Genomic DNA, 24430 nt, shown 5'->3' with positions numbered 1-24430 from the left:
AGGGCCTATTTAACTGAGTTTCAACAGTATATTCAATCACCAGAAGCTGGGATGAGGATGATCAAACAGTGAGTTGTGAACTTGAGTGTTGTAGGCCTGGTGATGATGGATCTGGTGAATTGGATCCAAAATTTTAAGATGATTTAAGGTCAAGGCCATTGAGACATTAAAAATAATAATAATCATTGAAGAAAAATTAGAAGAAAGATTAAGAATGAAAGGAAAAGAATGAATATGTAATTGTATTGCGCGCACCCACGCAAAGGGCATTGGTTGCGCAGGCTTGCGCAACGCTAATTGTCACGCCCCAAACTCGAAAACCGGGCTCACAAAACTTTCGATCGCCAAATCTGGCGCCAGGAGCCTCCGTAGTACCCCATTCTCGGCTCCTGGCACCCATATAATGTATTCTGATCCTGATCCCACAAGGAAGATTTTCAACGCGAAATCTTTGTTAGAAGTATAACCATAAGTATAACCCAGACACAAACAATAACATCACCACATGTCCACTATAATAAAAAACTTAAGAATACAATTCATAAAGGGGAAATACAAGATAGATATCAAAACTCCAAAAGCTCAGCTGCATGCTCCTACCTCAGTGCTGTTGCATCCTAGCGTCACTTGCATACAACGATCGTGCATAAGCTTATAGAAAGCTTAGAGGGTGGTGTAAGTGTATGCGCAGCACATGTGTCATGCATACAATATCAGAGTAATGTGAAAAATGTTGGGAAGTTCATGAATATTATCAGTGGTACCGTGGCTATGCGATACAAGGCATGAATGTTATCGGCTATACCAAGGCTATTCGATGCAAGGCATGAATGCTGCCGGCCATACCAAGGCTATGCGATGCAAGGCATGAATGTTGTCGGCCATACTAAGGCTATGCGATATAAGGCCTACGTAGCCAAATGTTATATGTAAGATGTAGCGCAAGCACACCGGTCCTCAGCTGGATTCACATATCAGTACAATTCCTCTCTGGAATATCACCGGGGTTTAGTGCACTCCACATTGACTGCCCCTCCCCTAGGTGTGCAGTCAATTGAGTGTAAGAGACCTCACTACCCACCTGGCCAGTAGTCAGCCAAGTTTGAGTTATGTCTTTCCTGGACTTTATGAAGGGTTTTATATGTTTTTATTAAACGACAGTTATTTTAGTTAAAAGACATAAAGTACGAACTATTTTGTAATTTTCTTAAAGCTCTTAAGACTATAATTTGGGGGTGGGGGGGTGTGGGGGTGAAGCTCTCTCTATTGGTGATTTTCTCGGCAAATAAAAAAAAACCCCTTCATTCATTGTTTGAAACCCTAACCCTAAAACCCCAAATCTCCCAATTTCCCCAAATTCCTAAACCTTATATCCTCAAATCCTTCAATTAACCTAAAATCCCTAATTTTCCTACATCCAAAACCCTAATTCTCATCTCATAATTCCTAATTCCTTTAATCCCTTCATCCAATTCCCCACTTTATCCATAATTTCACCCTTTTCCCCAGACTTTCCTAACCATAGCTTCACCCACACCCAAATCTAGTAAACCCTAGGTAGTATTAGATATTCTCCTTTAAAATAGACCTTACCCTATATTATTTAGATGTTTTTGCATCCATTAGATCCTAGCTTTTCATATTTAATGATCATGTAGGATGATGCTTGACAACTTAGGCTTAAACTATGCATGCTTTCCTCTTAAAATCTTGATATTTGTAATAATGTTGGCAGGATTTGTGATTTTTATTAATTAATTTAATTTTACTGATTGATCTCACAGCTTATTTGATTTCATGCATTGGTCCTGCATCAATGAAAGATGACTCGTACTTGAAGAAACTGAGAGGAGGTCTCCTTCCGAGCTCTCTTCCTCTACATTGGCCAATATACCTGCGTTCCCTTTTCCTTTGTTTTCCAGGTCATCCTTCCATTTCTGGCAGTCTCTCTTAAAGTGCCCCTTTATGTTGTAATAGAAGCATCTGTCTTTTGCGTTTGACTTCGATATGATTTTTTTTTCCTATCATACCGAGATTGCTCAGTGGATCTCCCCCGTCCCTGGCCCTCCTCTTTCGCGACTAGCCCTTCTACCTGAGAGTCCTCATCGCTTGACTTCTTCCTCATCTCATTAAATATGAGAACCGCGTTGATCTCTTCCAGCTTCACTGTATTCTTCCCATATAGCAAAGTAGTGATGAAATGATCTTATGATGTGGGCAACTATGCTAGAAGTAGCACCACTTTGTCTTCTTCATTGATCGTCACTTCGAGGCTTAACAACTTACTACATAGCTTTGTAAACAAGTTCATGTGCTGCAGGAGATCCAATTCTTCCTTCATCTACAACTTGAAAATTTGTTTCTTCACAAAGAACTTATTTGTGATGGACTTCGTCATGTACAGGTCTTCTAGTTTCTTCCATATCTCTCGAGGGGATTCCTCATCCAGAGCTTTGTACATGACTTCATCCGAAAGACAAACGAATGATGCTCATAGCCTTCTCCCTAAGATCGTTTCAGACATCATCGGACATCTTCTCTGGTTTAGTCTCTAACAATGTCTTGTTCAACTCTTTTGAGTCTAGAATATCATTTACCTTCTGCTGCCACAAATTGAAATTGTTTTTCCCATCGAATTTTGACCCTAATATTTTTACTGAAATTCCAAACTTCTTTAGACTTGATGCTCTGATACCACTTTGTTGAGATTCAGACCCCTCAACAAACCCAAATCAACCCTAGGTATTATAAATTAATCTAATACCACCATCAGTCCGTGCACTTTACGGGAGTACGTATAACGAAGATAGAATAATCGAAGAAAGCAGAATAACCAAACAATAAAGCAATCAACCACAGAAAACAAGATATTTATGTGGAAAAACCCTTGTAGGAAAAAAACCATGATACAAAGCGACTAAGATCCACTATAATCAAAACCTTAGAGTTTTATAGATTCATTCTTCCAATTACGAATGTATCCAATCTCCTCTTATGATGCGTAACCCCTTGGAAACCCTTTAGGGCCCGTTTGGCCGGTCGGATTGGAAGGGCTTGGATGGTATTGGAAGGGATTGAAAGTCAAATCTTGGGATTGGCCTGGCGTGCCAAACAGAGTCGGTGATCTGATCCCAATCCCATGGATCTTAAGACAATACACTGACAACACCATCATTACCTTTAAATCCCATCTAATCCAACCTAATCCTTTCAAATTTGCCTCGGACGTGTTTGGTTTCAGGGATTGGAAGGGATGAGAAGGTTTAATCCCAGGATTGGCCGGGCGCGCCAAACAGATTGGATATAGCAATCCAGGGATATTGCAATCCCATGGATCTCCAGACAATCCACTGACAACATCATCATTACCTAGGAATCCATGCCATCCACCCTAATACCATTCAATCCCTCCCAATCCACCCGGCCAAACGGGCCCTTATAAGCCCTTACAAGTATCGGAAACCATGATGTTTATTTGCCATCCAACCTATTCATAAGGTCACACAGACTTGGATGAAGGGAAAACACAATATGAACTTGATCTAAAATTTTTGTGGCCCCCAAGAATCTTTCAATGGTAGGCTTTCAATTCCTACCACTTTCTGTGGTGTGGTCCACCTGAGCTTTGGATTTGCCTCATTTTTGGGCTTATGCCCTAAAATGATCCCTCCAAATGGATGGACGGTGCGGATATAACACATCATGGTGGCCCACAGAATTTGGTGACATCAACTCACCACTGAGGTCGGTGGTGTGTGGCACACCACGTAATCCGCTTCCATTTGCATCCATTAGCGTCAACTTTTTTTTTTTTTTTTTTATAAAGTGGAAGCATGTGTGTCTGAGATTCAGGCAAATGATTTTGGTGGTGAAAAGATAATGCTGGTCCACTCATCTGTACCCAAACATGTACCTTTTGTGTAGGCCACTGGTAAGCATGCAAATGGCTTGATTCAAGTAACAATGTAGTTCCTGCCATCTAGTGATCCAGATTCCAGATTCCAGATTATTCATCTGGTTGGGTCCACGTCTAATGTAACATACCTATCCCTCCGTCCGATCATTTCATGAGCTATTTTGGTGTCAACTTGGAGTTTTGTAATCTAATCAAAACGGGCCCCCACACATCAAAAGGCATCATTGGGCCAGCTTGATTTCATCATTTAGTCAGCGAGATCAAAAGGATTCAAGTTCTTATGAATAGTGCTCCAAAGCCTTAGTGACATGCACAAAACCCCCCTTTGCCAGACTACTAAGGCAAAAGTCCAGGTCCTAACTGGCGGATTTTCTGCCTCAAAAATGAGAAATTCAGGCCCCACAAGCCCATGAATATACTGGCTCTCATTTTAAAAGCATTCCCTTGGGACTCTTTTCGGACCTTCTATGAACTTCATTTGGCTTCTCCGACTTTGAAAATTAAGGAACTTCAGGCATATATGCTAACTAGGTGAGCCTCACTTGCATGAACATTTAACTCCTAGTGGAAGGACCTAACGCCATGCACAAGGCCTCCCACGCGTAGCCATAGCACCATGCACTAGGCCTCCATACGTTAAGAGTTCTGGGCCATGTTGTAGACTTATTACAGCATTTGAGTCATGGTGCAGAGCACTTCCTCGGCTCCTATCCAAGGACCATGGGACAATCTACTCGAGACCAGCCTCTCTCCTAGTTTGACTCTTCGTGCTAGGGCACAAATCTAATGTAGCATCTGTGCCTGGCGCAGGGGGCCTTGTCACTAGATGGTAGTCACTAAAGTGATGATCTCTCCTCACCCCTAGCACATGAGGCCCATGATATTGTTGGATCAACTACACTTGTTCACACCAAAACTAGCATGAGTTCTTTTCAGCCCAATCAAGGATCTAGAGACTCTGGAGTTGAAGGACCATTGATTAGGGTTGCCTTTATGCTATTTTGAAAATCGAATAGTCTTCTCTATTTGTTACCCTTTAATCAAGGGTTATTTCTAGCGATGTAACTAATGGCTGGTGCCAAACCACAACATGCATTGCAATCTGTTCACCGATATCAATGAAAGTCATTTAGCATGTTTAGACACCTCACCCAAGATAAGAGAACTACTCTCAAATGATGAAGGTCATAGGTTACATTCCAAGAAACTTGGTCCTCGGAATGTTAAGGGAATCAAGTACCTTGGCATCTTCTTTATCATCAGAAGCAAAGTCATCATAATATCGACCATCCATGAAGTATAACTCCGCATTTATGTACGGCTTAGTATCAACGACCACCCTCTTCTAAACATCATTCGCAAAATACTTGAAGCATTTGTGGAGTGTCGAAGGGACGATGTCATATGATGCATCCATGGATGGTTCAACAGATTATAAGTGGTAACCGCGTCAATGACCTAATAGGTATCTTTGATTACTAGCAGCTCACCAATCTTAAGGGAGACGATGATTGCCCCATAGCAAACTGACCATCTTGATTAAAGCCTTGTATCGTGAGATTACGTGCCTGCAAATTGGTGAGCCTATAGCCCAGCTTTATCAGTTTTTTTTAGCATCCAACATTACCCCAATGATGCAGACATGCCGAATGTAACCTATGACCACAAGGGGTTAATCGTGTTTCTTTTTCCTAAGCATCATATCTTACTCACCTAAGGTGATGGTTGCGATGCACTGGGCAGCCTTAGATGTCTCCACAAGAGCGTTCCTACTGTGGCTCTTGTCATGGCTGTCTTCCTCAGCCTTCAACTCGGTTAAGAAGGCCTCTCAGGTATCATTGTCTAAGAGGGCATGCACCAGTGCCTGATGTTAAAATCGAGAGAGATGCAAGGCATTATAGATGCTTAACCAGTAGGAATTATCTTAAGATGTGCCATGATGTCATAAACAACCAGAGGGGCTTCTAGGAGAAGCTGATTGTCCATTATAGCTGCCTTGCCCTTTGTCTTGTGGGATTTGTCAGGAACCGGGACCATGTACTAGCAAGGCAGCCACAACGAGACTAGGCAATACCAAAAGATGAATGAGCAACTACGGAGGTAGCTCTGCTCTTGGCGGTGTTTGCAATAATTAAGTGCCTGCCTCTGGGAACCACTCAGTCATAACCCTGAGGTGGCAATAATTGGCACAGCAAACATGTGGTTCACCTGAGAATGACTTAATCACCAGAGAAATTCTGGGAGTGACAATAACATTGACTGCTAAAGTGATCTGGGTTGTGAGGGTGATTGTTAGCCCTCACTGCTGCCTTGACAATGAGAGGGGTCTTAATCATAGCGATGAGCTAGAGAGAAGCCTGGTCATTTTGGTAGCCTTGGCTGAAAAAATGACCTTGATCATTGATTTTTCCTTGACCCAAATGGTTGTCTTAGTAGTGGTGCCGGCCGTTGGAGTAGCGCTGGCCTTAGCGATGCTCTTGGTCATCGAGGTGGCTCCATGATAGGATAAGAGGTAAGCAGGTGTATGGGACATGTAGACATGTATACAAAATGTTCTCCTTGGTTTTTGCTTTAAAGATGAATGGAGGAATATTCTATAGGAGTTATTTTTTCACCACTTGTAGTACCAGAAGGGCCTCTCAATAAACCAGAGATTTTGGCACTAGAAGAAGTGGCACCTAGACTGTACAGGTTATTTTTGATGAGTCCCTAGAGGAGGCGCCATTTTTATTCACAACAAAATGCCTTTTGTTTATTAAGATTTAATATTATACTTATGTTAGCTCCATTACCAGAATATGCACCTAAATATGTCATGTCAAGAGACTTTCATTAATTCAGGAATAAGAGACGTTCCAAGTTGTGGTCTAGCACAAGCTCTTAATTACATTTTTTGGAAAAAAAAAAAAAAAAAACCTCTTGATTAAAAGGTAAAATTGAAGAGAACTAGTCTGTTACATGGTTCAGAGCAGTAAGGTGCAAATTAATTATGCATAAATTTCCTAATTTATGCTCTCATTCATCTATAGAGTGTCAAAATCATCGATCAGGCTAAGGGAACTCGTGATAAACTTCAGCGTTTGGCTCTCTCATATAGCCATGTGGGCATCACGACACTAGGAAATGATGCGTATTACATATCTTGAGAAGTATTGGGTTCAAATAGCCATGTAATCTTACAGCGTACATAAGCATATGGATCATTCTAGCATTGCCATGGGTCTGACATGTTGAAGATGATGCATAAAGCTGCATGTTAGAGCTTGTTACCTGGCTGCAATGTCCTTAGCACCCAACACTAAGGGTCTATGTCTGGTGAGGGTGTCAGGTTGAAGAGAGCCTGGTCTCATGTCGTAGCTTCTATATATATATATATATATATATATATATATATATATATATTGTCCTTGAAGAGTGGTTTAGGGAGTTTCTCCACGTCTGGAACTGATGTTGCGATAGTGTCTGCACTTGGGGCATAGACCCCATCTCTTTGGGAGCTTAGTACTTGGGGGTAAGGCTTCCCTTTGGAGGCCTACGCCTGATGTGATGCCTTCTTAGTGGGAATGGGAGTTTCAGACTGGTGAGGCTCACCTAAATGGCACAGGAGCCTGAAGTCCTGAAGTAAAAGACATGAGAAAATCCTCCTTTTTGAGAGAGTGCTAGGCGATATTTCTAGCCTCATGGGCCACTGATTTCCCATTCAAAAGACGCGTTAGGGGAAGCGGATTGCGTACTGAGTAACTCAGAACGCTAAGCGTACTGAGTAAACTCTGTGGAGCCCACCGTCATTCATGCATTTTATCAACTCCGTACATCCTCTTTATCATATAATTTTAGGGCATGTAACCAAAAATTAATCATATCCAAAGTTTAACTGGACCACACCACCTGCAATAGTATGAATTTAAGTTAACCGTTGAAAAGTTCTTTGGGGCCCACAGAAGTTTTAGATCAAGATGATATTTGTGTTTTCCATTCATCCATGCCTGCGTGATCTTATGAACAGTTTGGATGACAAATAAACATCACTGGGGGCCTTAGAAATGTTTCAACGGTGGCAATCAATACTTCCACTGTTTCCTTTGGTATAGTGTACTTGAGCTTTTTATATACTTCAGGTTTGGGTTCAACCCCTGAAATGATCTGGAAAAACGTATGGACGGTGTGGATAAACCACATGAATTCACAGTGAGCCCAACAGAGTTTACTCAGCACAATAAGAGGGTACTAAGTAACTCAGTACGCAATCCGATTTCCGCATTGGAAGCCAATCGCGTACTGAGTAAACTCTGTGGAGCCCACCATCATTCAGGCATTGTATCAACTCCTTATATCCTCTTTATCATATAATTTTAGGGCTTTTAACCAAAAATTAATCATATCCAAAGTTTAAGTGGACCACACCCCCCTAAAATGATCTGGAAAAACGTATGGACGGTGTGGATAAACCACATGAATTCACAGTGGACCCAACAGAGTTTACTCAGTACGATAAGAGGGTACTGAGTAACTCAGTACGCAATCCGATTTCCGCGTTGGAAGCCGATTGCGTACTAAGTAACTCAGTACGCTAAGCGTGCTGAGTAAACTCTGTGGAGCCCACCATCATTCATGCATTGTATCAACTCCGTACATCCTCTTTATCATATAATTTTAGGGCTTTTAACCAAAAATTAATCATATCCAAAGTTTAAGTGGACCACACCACTTGCAATAGTGTGAATTTAAGTTTACCGTTGAAAAGTTCTTTGGGGCCCACAGAAGTTTTAGATCAAAATGATATTTGTGTTTTCCATTCATCCATGCCTGCGTGATCCTATGAACAGTTTGGATGACAAATAAACATCACTGGGGGCCTTAGAAATGTTTCAACAGTGGCAATCAATACTTCCACTGTTTCCTCTGGTATAGTGTACTTGAGCTTTTTATATACTTCAGTTTTGGGCTCAACCCTTAAAATGATCCGGAAAACGTATGGATGGTGTAGATAAACTACATGAATTCACAGTGGGCGCAACCGAGTTTACTCGGTACGATAAGAGGTTACTGAGTGACTCAGTACCAATCCGATTTCCGCGTTAGGTGATTATGGACATGTGGCGGCCCTTGATAGGATGCAAGTAGTGATGGTTCCGTCGAAGCAAGCATAGTAGCGCTTACTTGAGAGGGGTAAAGAACCTAGCCCTTTGGCATTAGGGCCTGTGCCTTGGCAAACTAGCAATAAGCTCTCTGCGCTTGGCGCAAAAGGCTTTGTTGGAAGAGGCTAGTGCATGAGACTAAGGCATTAGCGCCTGTGCCTTGTCAGAGTGGCGCTAGGTGCTCTACACCTGACATAAAAGTGTACAGTAGTTGAAAAGGAGAAATTTAGGCTATAACAAGTTGGAGTTGATTTAGACAAGCTCTAGGGAACTATTTGATGTGTGTAGGTCCATTTTGGAGAGTAATTGAACCACATATCAACAACCACGTGGACAAGACCCGATACAAAATCCACATTGGACTTAATCTATGGTTCCTAACTGTACCTGATTATACCTCACTGCATAACCCATTTGATGAACACACACGTGATAATAATTTAAAATGCCATCACAATCACAAAATTAAAGTAATCAATTAATAATTCATGTATGGGACCAAGTAAATACGGGAGGTAATTGATAGATTAGGAGTTGGTATGGGATCATGCAGGCCCACCAAGTGAACCAAATGGACCCAAAATTCCAATGGAGCCTGACAGATTTACTAAATAAGCCATGAATTCAAAACCAATCCTGACTCTTAATTAGTCAAGATCTGTTTAGCCTAGCATGTCCTAAAATTAAATTATTCAGCACAAATATCACTGCACAGCTCAACCCGTTTACTCTTTATAGAATGTACTTTATTCAGAACAATCCATGGATAGCACACGGGTCTGAGAGATTTGGCTCTGTACAGCGATTCATGTTGACTCCAACTCAGTACTGAACGAGTTGGTCCGAGTTGCTAAGTATGCTCTGTTGGTCTAAAGACTTGAATATTAACCTCAAGGTTCTAGCATAGAATGCTTTCAATGAGATGTGGCAATCATCTATAAATAAATAGATCAACCAAAATGAAAAAGTGAGATTCATTTTCTGTCTTAAATCTAATACAAATGTATTTCTTTTCTCTTATTTGCCTGTTTATTTATTTACTTTTTCTGTGTGACTTTGCTTTGTGTGCAGGCTTTACGTACATTTGGTGTTGGGAGAATTATTAGCTCCAAGGATGCAAATTACAAGAATGGGGACTTGGTTTCCAATCCTTTCTTCCCTGTTGCCAACTATTGTGTGATTGGATCGGTTTTTCTTCACAAAATTGATATCAAGGATGGCATTTCTTTGCTTGATTATCTAAGTGTCCTCGGTAAGATCAGCTCCACAGACTGAATTGATAGTGTTATAATCCTCCTTGCGGACACATTTTATGTCATGTTGCATTTTAAAGAGTAGAAACGGCTGTAGAGTTTTAAGAAATGAATTCAATGAACTGGTCAAAAGACAGTCCACTTGGAAACAGATAAATCCAGCTTAGTCCAATTTAAGATGAAAGTCTTGTCCATTAATCAGGCACCCATTCCATTATATCTAGCCCAAGTGCATTCATTTAGGAGTATTTATTATTTATGATTCATGGTTTTGGTTCCATGTTCCAAGTGGAAATTAAGGAAAGATTTAACCAAGTAATACAATTTGCAAATTTTTCTTACATGGTTTACAAACTGAGCTTTGCTACACCTACAAGTGTAAAAGGCAACTTATAGGCAGCTTTTGTTCACCATTCCCATGCTTATGGCATTAGAATCAAGTCAATCCACTAATCGGATAAGCCTTGCAGTTCAGGGAACAAATGTATGGCTGGAAGTTTGTTAGCCGTGTAACAGTTTCTAACATCATGGCCCACCTGATGAGTGTCTCCCCACTGGGAGCCACTTGCTAAGACAGCACTAATTTGAACCATCAATGTTCTTGAACCAGAACAACTAAGCTATCATCCAATAAAAAACTTTAAGTGACGATCTTGTCTTGTGATTTTTGGAGATGAACGTGATCCATTGAATATTTTATTTTTAAGGTTGTTAATTTATCTGCATATATATGGAAATGTCCAAGTCATTCATTTACAACTAGTTTCTTAAGGTTGTAAATCAGGCCACTGCACTCATTCGGTAATGCCTTGGGTTAACCCATCTTGGTGGACATGGAGTGGATTCGAGATTTTTGAATTATGATCCATATCATATGGCTGTTGGTCCCCAGCAGACAATGAATAGGCCTTTTTGGAAAATCACAAGTATTGGATGATTGTAATCAAGTGACATCGAGTCAATTAGATATGACTCACTCGGAGCAATCAAATGGATTTTCCATTTTTCAAACATAGTTTCTGAACAGGCGGGACTGGAGCTGAACTTGGGCCCACCATAGATCTTCACACCTAAAGTCTGAATTTGGTTTGATAGTTGACTACTCTTATGTCATTTTTTTACATGGACAGGAGTTCCTGGATTTACAGCTTGGGTGGGAATGCAAGTGGTCGGAGATCCAAAACCGGAAGAGAATGTTTTTATTTCAGCAGCAGCTGGAGCAGTTGGAATGTTTGCTAGCCAATTGGCGAAACTCAAAGGCTGCAGAGTTGTTGGAAGCACTGGAACAGATGAAAAGGTATTTAATAACAAAAGAAATAGATGGGTAACTCGCCCACCACCTGGAATGTGGTTCGAAAGGTCTCAACGAAATCTACAGACATGGCAGTTGCCCTATTTCAACCTTGCAAAAAAGGCCGTTTACTAAGTTAAATTTGAATCCAAAGTTAGAACTAACTATTCTTAGCAACTTCATTGCTTGCACCAGTTATTTATTTTGAGAATTTGATTAAGATTTTACGATCTACAAAATTTTTAGTGTTTTTCACAATTTTCTATTTTTGCAAAACTTGTCTGGTTTGGTTGAGTTAGGATTTTGGGCATGAGTTGCCTTTTCAAGATCATGATATGTGCTATGCAAGAACGTTCAATTCAATAAAAATTATCATCTAGTTCTTGTTTGGAGTTCTCTAATTGGTTGCTAAGGAATATACAATGATTTCTTCTCCTCTTTGTGCACCACTACTCTATTTTATATTAGAGTGAGGTTCTTCCTCGGATTAATGGTCTTTAATAGCAGAATGGGCGGCAGCAACCTGATGGATGGTGCTTCAGAGAAACGACCATTAAGGGTTTAATTGGAAGCCTTCCAACAAAATAAGTAGTGGGAGATGCACGAGATGAAAGCAATGATCGCGTGCTTGGCTGTAGCCTTAATAGACAATTGAACTAAGATGGATGGACTGTGACCATCATGGAGATCGTAGTTGGTCAATCCATGGTCTCACTGGTCCATTACATGTGCCAAATCATAGACCAAAACTGCAGAATGATGATTATAGTAATGAGTAGGTAGACAAGTTCATCCTTCAGCATGGAACACAAGGGGGTGCTAGGAAAGATTGGAACTTCTGGCTTAAGGTTGATCTCTCTCTCTCTCTCTCTCTCTCTCTCTCTCTCTCTCTCTTCAATGGCCAGCTTCTCACTGAAGTAGAGAGGCCCATCGAATTTTATAGAGATCACTGAGAAGAAGGTGAAGCTTGTAGCACACAAGCTTAAGGGATGAACTTCAACATGGTGGGAACAACTTCAACTCCCATGAATGTGACAATCGAAAGTGATGGTACGAACTGGCATGGTATGGGATGTAAGGTATTAAAAAATGGTTAAGTTTACCCAATACATGGGTATAACGAGGGGACGGGGGTGCATAGCACATAACAGGCAGAAAATGTTTTATAGTTTTTAATATATATATATATAAAACCAGTACGTACGTACTACGTACGAACTGTTTTGAGAACCCATCATACGTGATGTGGATCCAAAATCTGAACCGTTCATGTGGAGCAGCACCTCGTGAAACCCCCATGCCCAAGTTTTACTTTGATCTAAAATTTTGATGGGCCATGAAAAATGAAAATAGTTTCCTCCCTTGATTTGCATTTCTCTTTACTTTGGCCCACTAGAATTTTAGATCAAGGTGAAAATTTGTCACATGGGGTTTCATGGGATTCCGCATCACATGGACTGTTCAGATTAGACACCCATGACACATGCATGTGCAAAGGTGCGCACGTGCGTAGGTGCGCAGGTGAGCATGACTCTCTCTCTCTCTCTCTCTCTCTCTCTCTCTCTCTCTCTCTCTCTCTCTCTCTATATATATATATATATATATATATATCTTTTTCTTTGTTGATGGCCCACCATGACGATGTAGGTATTTATCCATGCTATCCATTTAGTGGACCACACCATTGTTCCAAAAAAAGAAGAGAAGATTCCTAGGGTGTTTTGAAGCCAAATTCGACTATTCTTGTGCTATTTTTTATGATTCAAATTTCAAATTGAGAAGGTTCAAAAATCAAGTGGGTCATTTTGGGAATTTTCAAAATAAGGAAGTTAGTACATTTTTTGTATGATTTCATTTTAGAAATGATGAAATCAAAGGAGAAAATACCAAAACAACCTAATCTTGCTGAAATTTGTTTGAAATTTCCTAATGGGTACCTACTAGATTTTTAAAAACTATATTGTTTTTATTTTTTCAATAGAAATTTTCTTTTATCATTTTCCATATTTTATGGTTCTAATTACATGTAGAATGGTTGAATCTACAAGAACATACAATAGGTCAGTTCCAACAATGCATTTTTCCTATTTTTGTTTCCATGTTTTATGGTTCTAATACATGTAGAATTGTTGAATCTGCATAACATGCAATAGATCAGTTCCAACAATGCATTTTCCTATATATATATATATATATATATGTATGTATGTATGTAATTTTGGATTTATTTTTCATGACTATTGAAAAAATAAATAAATAAATGACGAGTAGGTTTTCCTTTTCTAATCTGATACTTTATGGTTCTGATACAAGTAGAATTGTTGAATTTGCAATACCATGCAATAGATTAGTTTCAACCAAGGTGTTCGGTATCGGTATCGGTGGGTATAACAGTGCCCACCATTACCGATACAGATACGTCCCATATCAGCCGATATGTGAGCATAACGGCCCGTAACAGTGTGATTTTCTTTTCTGCCAAAAAAATATGAAAAAATATGGATTAAATCTAGAATATTCTAAATATTCCAAATATATATTCATTTGTAATTTGGAATACGTTTATGGTGGTGTAACGGTCCACTCTTTGGTGAGAAGTTGTATTGGACAGTCTGATGAATTTATGAATCAGACAACCTGGATTTAACTACAAAACTCATATATTTAATTTTCTATCTACTATCAATAATTAGAATGAATATAATATCAAAATATATTACATATGTAGGTGTTTGCAATTATTTTTCATCATTTATTATATATTAAGTTATTAATAATTTAACATACTTGAGGAGGAGTGAGGTCTCTACTCTAGAGTCTAGATCAGAGTGAGTCCAAACTTGCATAAATTATAATGTTCATTTTATTTTAAAATCTTCATTCTTGAACATGTCAGAGACTTCTCCTCTTATCTTGTTCTTGTGGCTGTGATTTCTGTCCTATCATGTGACCTGTCAGTCATCCTCAAGTCAATAATATAAAAAATAAATAAATAAAAATTAGTAGTGTTTGATATACTCCCATGTAACTTGATTAAGGATTACTTGATTGGTTGTCAATGGAGTTATTTTAAATACAAGTTTGGTAGTGTGTGTGTTTGCAATAGTACCACTGTAAATACTTACCTTAATATAAGTATATATTTACAATTGCCATAATAAAATTCACAAGTTACCACCAAAATGAAATTTGTTTTTTTGTGGTTGCTTGACCTCCACATCATCGTCATCGTCATCATCAGGTTGAGGCTGTCCAATAGGTGGAGGTGCTGCATATCCATAATATCCAGCGTCATAAGAAAATACTAGGTCAACGAAACTAGAAGATGATTGAATCTGACTGGGCAACGACTTCGATCTAGAGGAAGGATATCTACCAGTGCCCGTCGAATAGCCATACTGGTGCCCGTACTCAGGCTGTTGAGAATCTTGAGATTGAGAGTGTGTCTGTGATGAGTAACTTAGATTTGGATCTCCATATCCATAATCATATGGATATGGATCGGGAGGACTACTCCAATATGAATGTGATGAAACAAGCTCGGTATAACTATAACCATAATCCAATTGGCCATAAGAATATCCATCATAATACCCAAGACCATGGGCCTTCTGATGTTCCGAACCTTCTGGACCCAGTGCACCACTAGACCTACCCTCCTCTTACTGCAAGCTGTATCGTGACTTAGTACACTCATAAGTTTGACCTCGTGTACTACCTTATCGATGTTCATCAACCTCGTGATCTGTAGACAACTGTATGGTGTGTTGAACAACACCAGAAGTGCCAGCACCAGGGGTAGGGGCGTCATCATCACTATCATCCGACATGATCATGCTACAACTGCTCGTACTCTTCTATTGATCTTGAGCCATACTTGACATAAAAGTTGTCCCTCTTTCTAGGTCCAACATAGCTACACGACTCTCTTATTGCACTGTGCATATTAGTGGGTCATCAATTTCTAATTCTTTACTATCCTCTTCAAAAAAATTTCTCTTATTTCCAACCAAGGTAAAAGCGGGTTATCCTCATCATAAACATTGTCCAAATTTATTAGACAGTAGTTTATATCATCGACGGCTGTAATGCTCCTATGATGTTGTCGCATTCTTAGCTTCATGTTGTAGTGCATGAAAACAAGTCTATCCAACATCCTAGTCTGCAATCTATTCCTATTCTTTGAATGAATAAGTGTAAAACAACTCCAATTTCTTTCATAGATAGAAAAAGATGTTGTCTGATTCAAAACTTTTACTACAATTTTTTGGAGAGCCTTCGTACTCTTTCCGAAATTTATCCACCATTTGGCCGGTTGCAACTTAAATACTGCATGTTGTGCAAGAGCATCTCCAAAGCTAACTAGGTGATTTTCAAATGTATCTAATTCATTCAATACCTTTATTTACATATCTAAGTCAGACTCTAATATTTTTATCACATTCTTTAGCCCGACACGAACTTCATTATCCGCAATAAATTATTAAGTATATCTGTACCTATATATAATTTAGGTAGTAACCTACTGCATGAATATGGTGATGGAGTTGTCTTGTCCATCTCTTGTAAATCATCCTCCAATAAGACTCACAACTTCTACAATCACGTTGAATTGTAAACTTTAACTTATTCATGGTATTGCATAAGAAGCCTATGGTAGGTGCTTCATCAGTTTCAACAAAATAAAGTACCCTAATTAGTAGCTATATCACCTTTAAGATCGACTTGACCCTCTTCCAATATTTATTGTCTTGTATGGTGTTCGCAACTTCAACCTGTGTCCCTAATGTCTTTTGCCTATGTTTTGTGTTGAGCCAATCTCGGGAAGCGAACATCTCACTCAACTCTCTCCTATGTTGGTATAAACTCTCTAATGCTATAAAGTTTGTTGCGAATCTAGTTGCCACAAGCCTCAACAACTCTCATCCTTTCATGAAATTTCTCATTGTTGTAACTACTTGATTATGGTTGTAAATAAATGTCATTACTTCTCTTACCCTTTCGACCATTTGTTTAACATTCTTCTTCTTCTCAATATCTTCCAATATAAGATCAATACAATGGGCAGCACGTGGTGACTAAAAAATATGTGGTCTCTTTCTCATCGACTTATGCAAACTTATATGATGCTTCATTATCTGTTACAATCTGCACTACATTCTCTTCTCTAATCTCATTCACAACTTTATCTGTTCATTCATTAATATAATCAGAATTTTTTGTTGTGGCTAAGGCATCAATTGATTTGTGGTATATAGTTCCCAAGTGACAGTACACCATAAAGTTGATCATCCTGTGTCTGGTTGGGCCGGTCCAACCATTGTACATGATCGTGCATCATCTGGCCTACCATACAGGTTTAAAGGTAGCCATGTATGCTTTCACATCCACATACTTTACATTTATCAACTCCCCCCCAATATCCCTAACCGTGGAAGCTTTAATTTTTTTACCTACTTCTACTGTTGCATCGATTTCCACCTGCCAACATGAAGAATTGGCCGCGTTAGGAGGTATGTTGGTATGTATAAATAACTTTGTTGCTGCCCTATCTAGTTTCTCAATAGAAGCTCTACTCCACATTTGTTTTATCTTCTTTTGCTTAATTGATTCTTTCCTAAACAAGATTGGATCAATAAAGGGTCTCGTAGGCTCATTTACTTCTTCATCCAAATTTATAAGGGCATCACATGAAGAAGACTCTCGTTGGCTCCCAAACATACGTCGTAACCCACCAAACCTACCTCCCTACCCCCACCTGTAAAATAGTCGCACTCCCAGCTGCACTCCCACTGCCCCCCCTATATCACGTATTGACCTACTCGCACTAAACATGCGGTGACATTCTTCCTCTTCACGAGCAAAATATTAGCTCTCTCTCCTATCTATAGTTAATTCCCGATCTAAATCTTCGTAAAAATTAATAATATCTTTATCATGAATGCCCATATATTCAGGACCAAACACCTCCTGTCGGGCCGCATACAAAATTTCATCTTTCTTTTTCTTCCAGCAACACGTTTACCCTTCGACTCATCCAGACTGGCTTGTATTAAAATTATTATCTATTTTGGTACTCTGATACATCCTGCAACTTGACTCTTTCGATGTGTCAAATGTTGTTTAAGATGCGTAATTCCACAAGCTACTAGTTTATCACAATAGTTACACTTCATTTTATGCCTAGTACCATCAACCCTCTGACAATGTTCTCATCCAATATCCTCACTTATTTGTTAGGCAGACCTAGACATTTCCGTAGGTAGATTAGATATGAGTCTATGAACTATGTCAATGTGAGATTGTGAGTCTCCTCGTTATTCTAAATTTATATACAATATTTACTTTTTATACGAGAATGAACAAATTAATTAATTTAAATCTCGAAAACCTAATGTAAATAAATTAATAACAGAAAGTTCAATCTAATCAATAAAGATGATTTTATGTTCTAAACACTAAGAAGCTCAAAAACCTGTCCAAAATAAGAAAATATAAATATAAAGTCACTAATTCGAACATATTAAAAAAATATAAAAATATATAAAATCACAAAAATAATGTTAAATGGACATTAATATGTTCTACTATGATTAAAACATCATATTCTACCATTTAAACAACAAAACATTGAATAAAAATTGATTTTTCGAATTAAAAAAAAAAAGAAGCCGAAAATAGTGAGTAAATAGAAAAAATCGAAAAAAATATAAAATCATAATAATAATATGTTAAATGGATATTAATATGTTCTAATATAATTAACACATCATATTCTACCATTAAAACAACATATTGAATAAAAATTGATTTTTCAAATTTAAAAAAAATGGCTGAAAATAGAAAAAAATAGAAAAAAAATATAAAATCACAGCAATAATCTATTAAATGGACATTAATATGTTCTACTATAAATAAATTATCATATTCTATCATTAAAACAACAAATCATTGAATAAAAATTGATTTTTTGATTTTTTTTTTTAAAGGGCAAAAAATAGTTCGTAAATAGAAAAAAATATAAAATATATAAAATCACAACGATAATCTGTTAAATGGAGATTAATATGTTTTAATATAATTAACACATCATATTCAACAATTAAAACAACAAAACATTGAATAGAAATTGATTTTTTGAATTTTTTTTAAAAAAGGGCCGAAAATAGTACGTAAATAGAAAGCAAATATAAAAAAATATAAAATCACAACAATAAATTTTTAAATGGACATTAATATGTTCTAATATGATTAACACATCATATTCTACCATTAAAACAACAATGTATTGAATAAAAATTGATTTTTCGAATTTAAAAAAAAAAGGTCGAAATAGTGCACAAATAGAAAAAAAAATATAAAATCACAACAATAATATGTTAAATGGATATTAATATGTTCTACTATGATTAACATATCATATTATACCATTAAAACAATAAAACATTGAATAAAAATTGATTTTTTGAATTTTTTTTTTAAAAAAGACCGAAAATAGTAAGTACATAGAAAAGAAATATAAAAAAATATAAAATCACTACAATAATATGTTAAATGGACATTAATATGTTTTACTATGATTAACACGTTATATTCTACTATTAAAACAACAAAACATTGAATAGAAATTGATTTTTCGATTTTTTTTTTAAAAAGGTCGAAAATAGTGCGTAAATAGAAAGCAAATATAAAAAAATATAAAATTACAATAATAATCTGTTAAATGGACATTAATATGTTCTATTATAATTAACACATTATATTCTACCATTAAAGTAGCAATACATTGAATAAAAAGTATAAATACATATTTTTGAGGAATTTCTGAAAAATGGCCCACGGAACTTCGAATCAAGAAAATCTTTAATATAATTTATTTCAATTCTTAATTTCAAGTTAAGGGTCGTCTAAAATTGTAATAGAATGATTTATGTAGAATTTGGAAGTAAATTCTTTTTATTTTTTTAAAGGTGAAAAATCAAACTTTAAAAAGAAAAAAAAAACTACCCATTTTCTAACTGTTACTGGGTAGTAACGACCGTTACAGGACTGTTATGGTCATGAAATCCGAGGGGGGGGGGGGGGGGGGGGTTTATGACCTCGTAACGCGAAACGAGGTTGGCTGTTACCGTTATGTATTGGCCAATACATAACCGATACTGAACACCTTGGTTTCAACAATACATTTTTCTTTTTTCTTTTTAATCTCGAATGTATTTTTTATGATTATTGAAAATTTGAAAAAATAGGAAAAATAGTTTTTTTTTTTTTTTTCTTTCTTTTGATTTCCATATCTTATGGTCCTAACAGATGTAGAATTGTTGAATCTACAATAACATGCAATAGATCAATCCCAACAATGCATTTTCCTTTTCTTTTTCTTTTCTTTTTTTTCTCTTTTTTCTTTTTCAGATGAATTTTTCATGATTATTGAAAAATTCAAAAAAAGAAAAGAAAAGAAAAGTAGGTGTTTTTTTCCTAATTCGATGATTTATGATTTTAGTACATGTATAATGGTTGAATCTACAATAACATACAATAGGTCAATTCCAATAATGCATTTTCTTTTTCTTTTTTAATTTTGGATGTCTTTTCATAATTATTGAAAGAGTAAAAAGACAATTTGTAAAGTAGTTTTTTTTTTTTTTTTTTTTAAATTCGATTCTTCGTGATTCTAATATATGTACAATGGTTGAATCTAATAACGTGCAATAAATCATCGCCAACCATGCATTTTCCTTTTTTTTTTTTTTTTTCAAGTTTTTCAAGGTCATTGAAAAATCCTTTAAAAAAAATGAGAAGTATTATTATTATTATTATCTGATACATGTGCACTCATTGAATCTACAATAATAATTAATAGATCAGTTCCAACAATGAATTTTCCCTTTTCTATTCTTTAATTTCGGATATATTTTCCATGATCATTAAAAAATTCCAAAAAAATATTGAAAGTTGGGTTTATTTTTTCCTAATTTGATGTTCCATGGTTCTAATACATGTACAATGAGTGAATCTACAATAACAAGCAAAGTTCCAACAATTTCATTTTTCTATCCTTTAATCTCGGATATATTTTTCATGATCATTGAAAATTTCTAAAATCATGAGAAGTAGGTTTTTTTTTTTTCCTTCTTCTTCTAATTCTATGCATTATGGTTTAATACATGTACAATGGTTGAATCTACAATAACATGCAATAGATCAGTTCCAACATTGCATTTTCCTTTTTTAATTTTTTATTTTTTCTTGTATTTTTCATGATTATTGAAAAATTCCAAAAAAAAAAAGTTGGTTTTTTCTAATTCAATGCTTTATGGTTCTAATGCATGTACAATGGTTAAATCTACAATAACATGCATTAGATTGGTTCCAACAATGCATTTTTCTTTTTCCCGTTTTATTGTTTTATGTATTTTTCCTAGTTATTGAAATTCAGAAAAAAAAATTAAAAAAAAAATTGAAGACCAATAAATTAGAAAAAATTAGAAGACAGTTTTTTTTTTTTTTTTTTTTTTTCTTTTTTTTTAATAAAAAATAAAAAATTGATGCTTTATGCTTTTAATACGTGTATAATTGTTGAATCTACAATCAGTTGGAACTTCAACTAATGAAAATTTCTAATTTGTGTTTAATTTCATATATGTTTATGACTTGAACCAATGCAACTAATGCATAGCAATTCAGGGCACATTACAGCATGCCTTTAACCAAAAAGGGACGACGTGTTCCTATAGAATAAGATGTACATAAACCCATCGCATTTAATGAACTGGTGCAACAAGACATCATTTGTGCCATATATCATGAAGATCCGATAATTCCACCACCGTGCATGTGGGTAGGTAGACGATTGAGATCCACACAGGTTGATAAACCCCATAAATCTTAAGATTAATGGAGGGGATTTTCATTGTCACAAAACAATATTGTTTCAATTAAATCCTTTTCCATGGTCGTGACCAATCATCAACTCCTATATTCCCTTAGAAGATGAGGTTAGGTAAACTTGCATCGAATTGCAGAAAATGATAGAATCACAATATTCTAAACCTTCTACATATGATATCAGATACAAGCGACTTGATTTTCTCTGATAGAGTCAGGGGCATTTTGAGACAAGTTAATTTTTTAATTTATTATATTTTCAACGTTATCTCATAATATTTACGAGTTGATAATGAATTCAATTTAAAATGCAACGTGTGTCGTCTGGTTCTTCCACTTAAGATTATATAATTTGGCAAGTAGTTTTATATTCTTTCCCCTTTGTTTATCCATTATATTTATAAGTTATTACAGTAAAATCATATCTATATATTGCTATGATCCTCCATGGCCCCTCTTTTGATTGATCATCACTCCATTTATTGGATGGCAAAAGATCACCAGATCAAAGGTAGACCCCACAAGGTGGATAGTACTAATTAATGATCGGTCAAAATTAAAGTTGAATGGTTCAATTGGGCTAACATTCAAGATCAACAGTCTAATTGGGTTAATATTGAAGGTGTATATATATATATATATATATATATATATATATATATATATATATATATATATATATATATATATATATATTTGTTTTTATGTTTTCCAATTTCAATGATGAGTGGTCTGAATTAAGATGAATTGTTTGATTGAGTAAAATTGATAATCAGATCATGTTGAATATGAATGGTCTGATTAGATTGATGTCAAAGTTCAATGGTTTGATTTTGGATGATATTAATGACCAATAGTGTAATTAGGCCACAGTTAAATATAATTAATAGTCTGACTAGATCCATAGTCCGATTGGGTTGAAGGTCAATGGGTTGGAATCTCTCTTATTTTTATTACTCACATGCCAATTACAAAAAGGAGACTTATTTTTATTCTCCTATAGAGTTATGGTTGTGTGCCTAATGTTCACCAATTTATTTGATCTTCAATGAATTAAGTCATTATGGTCTGAAAATTTTGTTGAAATGCATGATTTGTAGGTAAAGCTTCTTAAGGATGAGTTTGGGTATGATGATGCTTTCAATTACAAAAAGGAGACTGATTTTGATGCTGCGTTGAAGAAGTAAGTTACCCTTCAATCATCTAACCCTATTTTACAAAAGAACCAAGGTTAAATGTTGGTTGTGGCCCCTGTAGCAGGCCAAACGTGTTACTCCCAGTAGGTTGGCCCCACTTTATTAGGGCATGTTTGATTTTGTAATTACATAGGTAATTCAAGGTAAATGGGTAATAATTATTTACCTTTGTATTTTTGGTTGGATTTCCAAGGCGATGTTCACTGCCACTTTCATTTATAGCACTCCTCATGACATCCGAGGAGAAAATGTTAAATCGTGGGGTCCGCCATGATGTTCCACACCGTCCATCCCTTTAGCTAACTCATTTTAGAGCATGATCCAAACAATGAGGTAGATACAAAGATCAAGTGGACCACACCACAGGAAACAATGGGAGTTGAACTCCTACCATTGAAAGCTTCTTGAGGACCCCAGAGGTTTTGGATCAAACTGATATTTTTGTCTCCCCTTTATCCATGACTGTGTGACCTTATGAACAGGTTGGATGACAAATAAACATCAATGTGGGCCCTAAGGCAAAAACATCTTTTAACCATTGATGTCTTAATGATCATTGTTTCCTAAGGTGTGGTCCACTTGATCTTTTGATTTTCCTCATTTTTGGGCTCATGCCTTAAAATGTATTTTTTAAAAGGATGGAGAGTGTGGATAACTCACATATATCATGGTGGGGCCCACATATTTAAATCAGTATATAACAGGGTTTGTATGGACCGATTTTCGAAACATAATTCCCGAGTTTTGAATCTGCCTAATGTTTGGTTTACAACCTAAAATCATCTGGCAAAATGGAAAAGTAGTTAATCAATCATGAGGGATATATTTTTCCCCTTGTGATCTAGATTATAGCAATGGTTCACAACCTTTTCATAAAATGTGCTTACCATTCCATTACTTATGATAATCTAGACAATATAAATCATGGACCTATTGTCAATGTAGAATATTAAGTGGACCACTTTTACTATCATGACTAGCCATCTTATTCTTATTTTGTTTTTTACCATAAAAATTGATAGCCACTACCAATGGAATGATTTAGAACATCCATTATGTGAAAACTCAATTGTAATTTCTATTTTGAACCCACACATGACCCATGTAATAACTAATAACTATGGGTAAGGTCTCGGCCCTCTATACCCAAACCCAACCCATAAGGTAAATGGGTGATCTATTTTTCACGTGGACCTGATGCAAACATGGTCTAAATTTTAATGGGTCGGATATGGGTCCAAATGCCTGATCTGAGTTATAATTGGATCAGATGAGGGACCCCTATTGACGATATTTGCTCCAATTCATTTGCATCCAATAATAATAGGATAGAGACTTTTACTTATAGGAGCTGTAGGACTCATTTCTTGTACCCGGACAGTAGTTCAAAAACTCAAGATGACTCCGAGGAAAGTCAACATGCATGACTAGATCTCCAGCCAAATTGGGTCAACCCGAAGGCTTGGAGGAAACTCGACATCATTAGCTTACTCGTTTGTAATTAATTAATTAATTGATTTTTTATTTTATTTTAGGAATAGGTATTTGAAAGAGTTTCTTATGTATAAATTATACAAAATAGCAAAGTTAAACAACCGAATAGTGCTCAGGTGCCTCAACTAAGAGCCTTCACTCTCTTTGTAGAGGTTGTGTGGGCAATAACGGTCTATGCAGTATGGTTGACTATGTGTGGAGCCAATCCTGATGTGGCTAGCATCCAAAACATTCATTATATTTTCCCTTTGATG

At 36.5% G+C, this 24430-nt stretch overlaps 1 protein-coding gene across 1 annotated transcript in view; it reads left to right on the top strand.

Annotated features, from left to right (window-relative positions):
* The window catches only part of LOC131220019 (2-alkenal reductase (NADP(+)-dependent)-like), a 63312-nt gene extending 40411 nt beyond the window's left edge, over positions 1–22901 (top strand). The window contains exons 3-5 of the mRNA XM_058214994.1: positions 10126–10306; positions 11438–11604; positions 22587–22901. Coding sequence (XP_058070977.1) covers positions 10126–10306; positions 11438–11604; positions 22587–22673 — 435 coding nt within the window. The 3' untranslated portion in view covers positions 22674–22901. The remainder of the gene's footprint in view (positions 1–10125; positions 10307–11437; positions 11605–22586) is intronic.
* Positions 22902–24430: the final 1529 nt, after the last annotated feature.

The sequence above is a fragment of the Magnolia sinica genome, chromosome 12 (genome assembly GCF_029962835.1).
Source record: "Magnolia sinica isolate HGM2019 chromosome 12, MsV1, whole genome shotgun sequence".
NCBI classification, from domain to species: Eukaryota; Viridiplantae; Streptophyta; class Magnoliopsida; order Magnoliales; family Magnoliaceae; genus Magnolia; species Magnolia sinica.
Note: the sequence above shows the minus strand (reverse complement) of the source record. Positions and strands in the feature narration are given on the sequence as shown.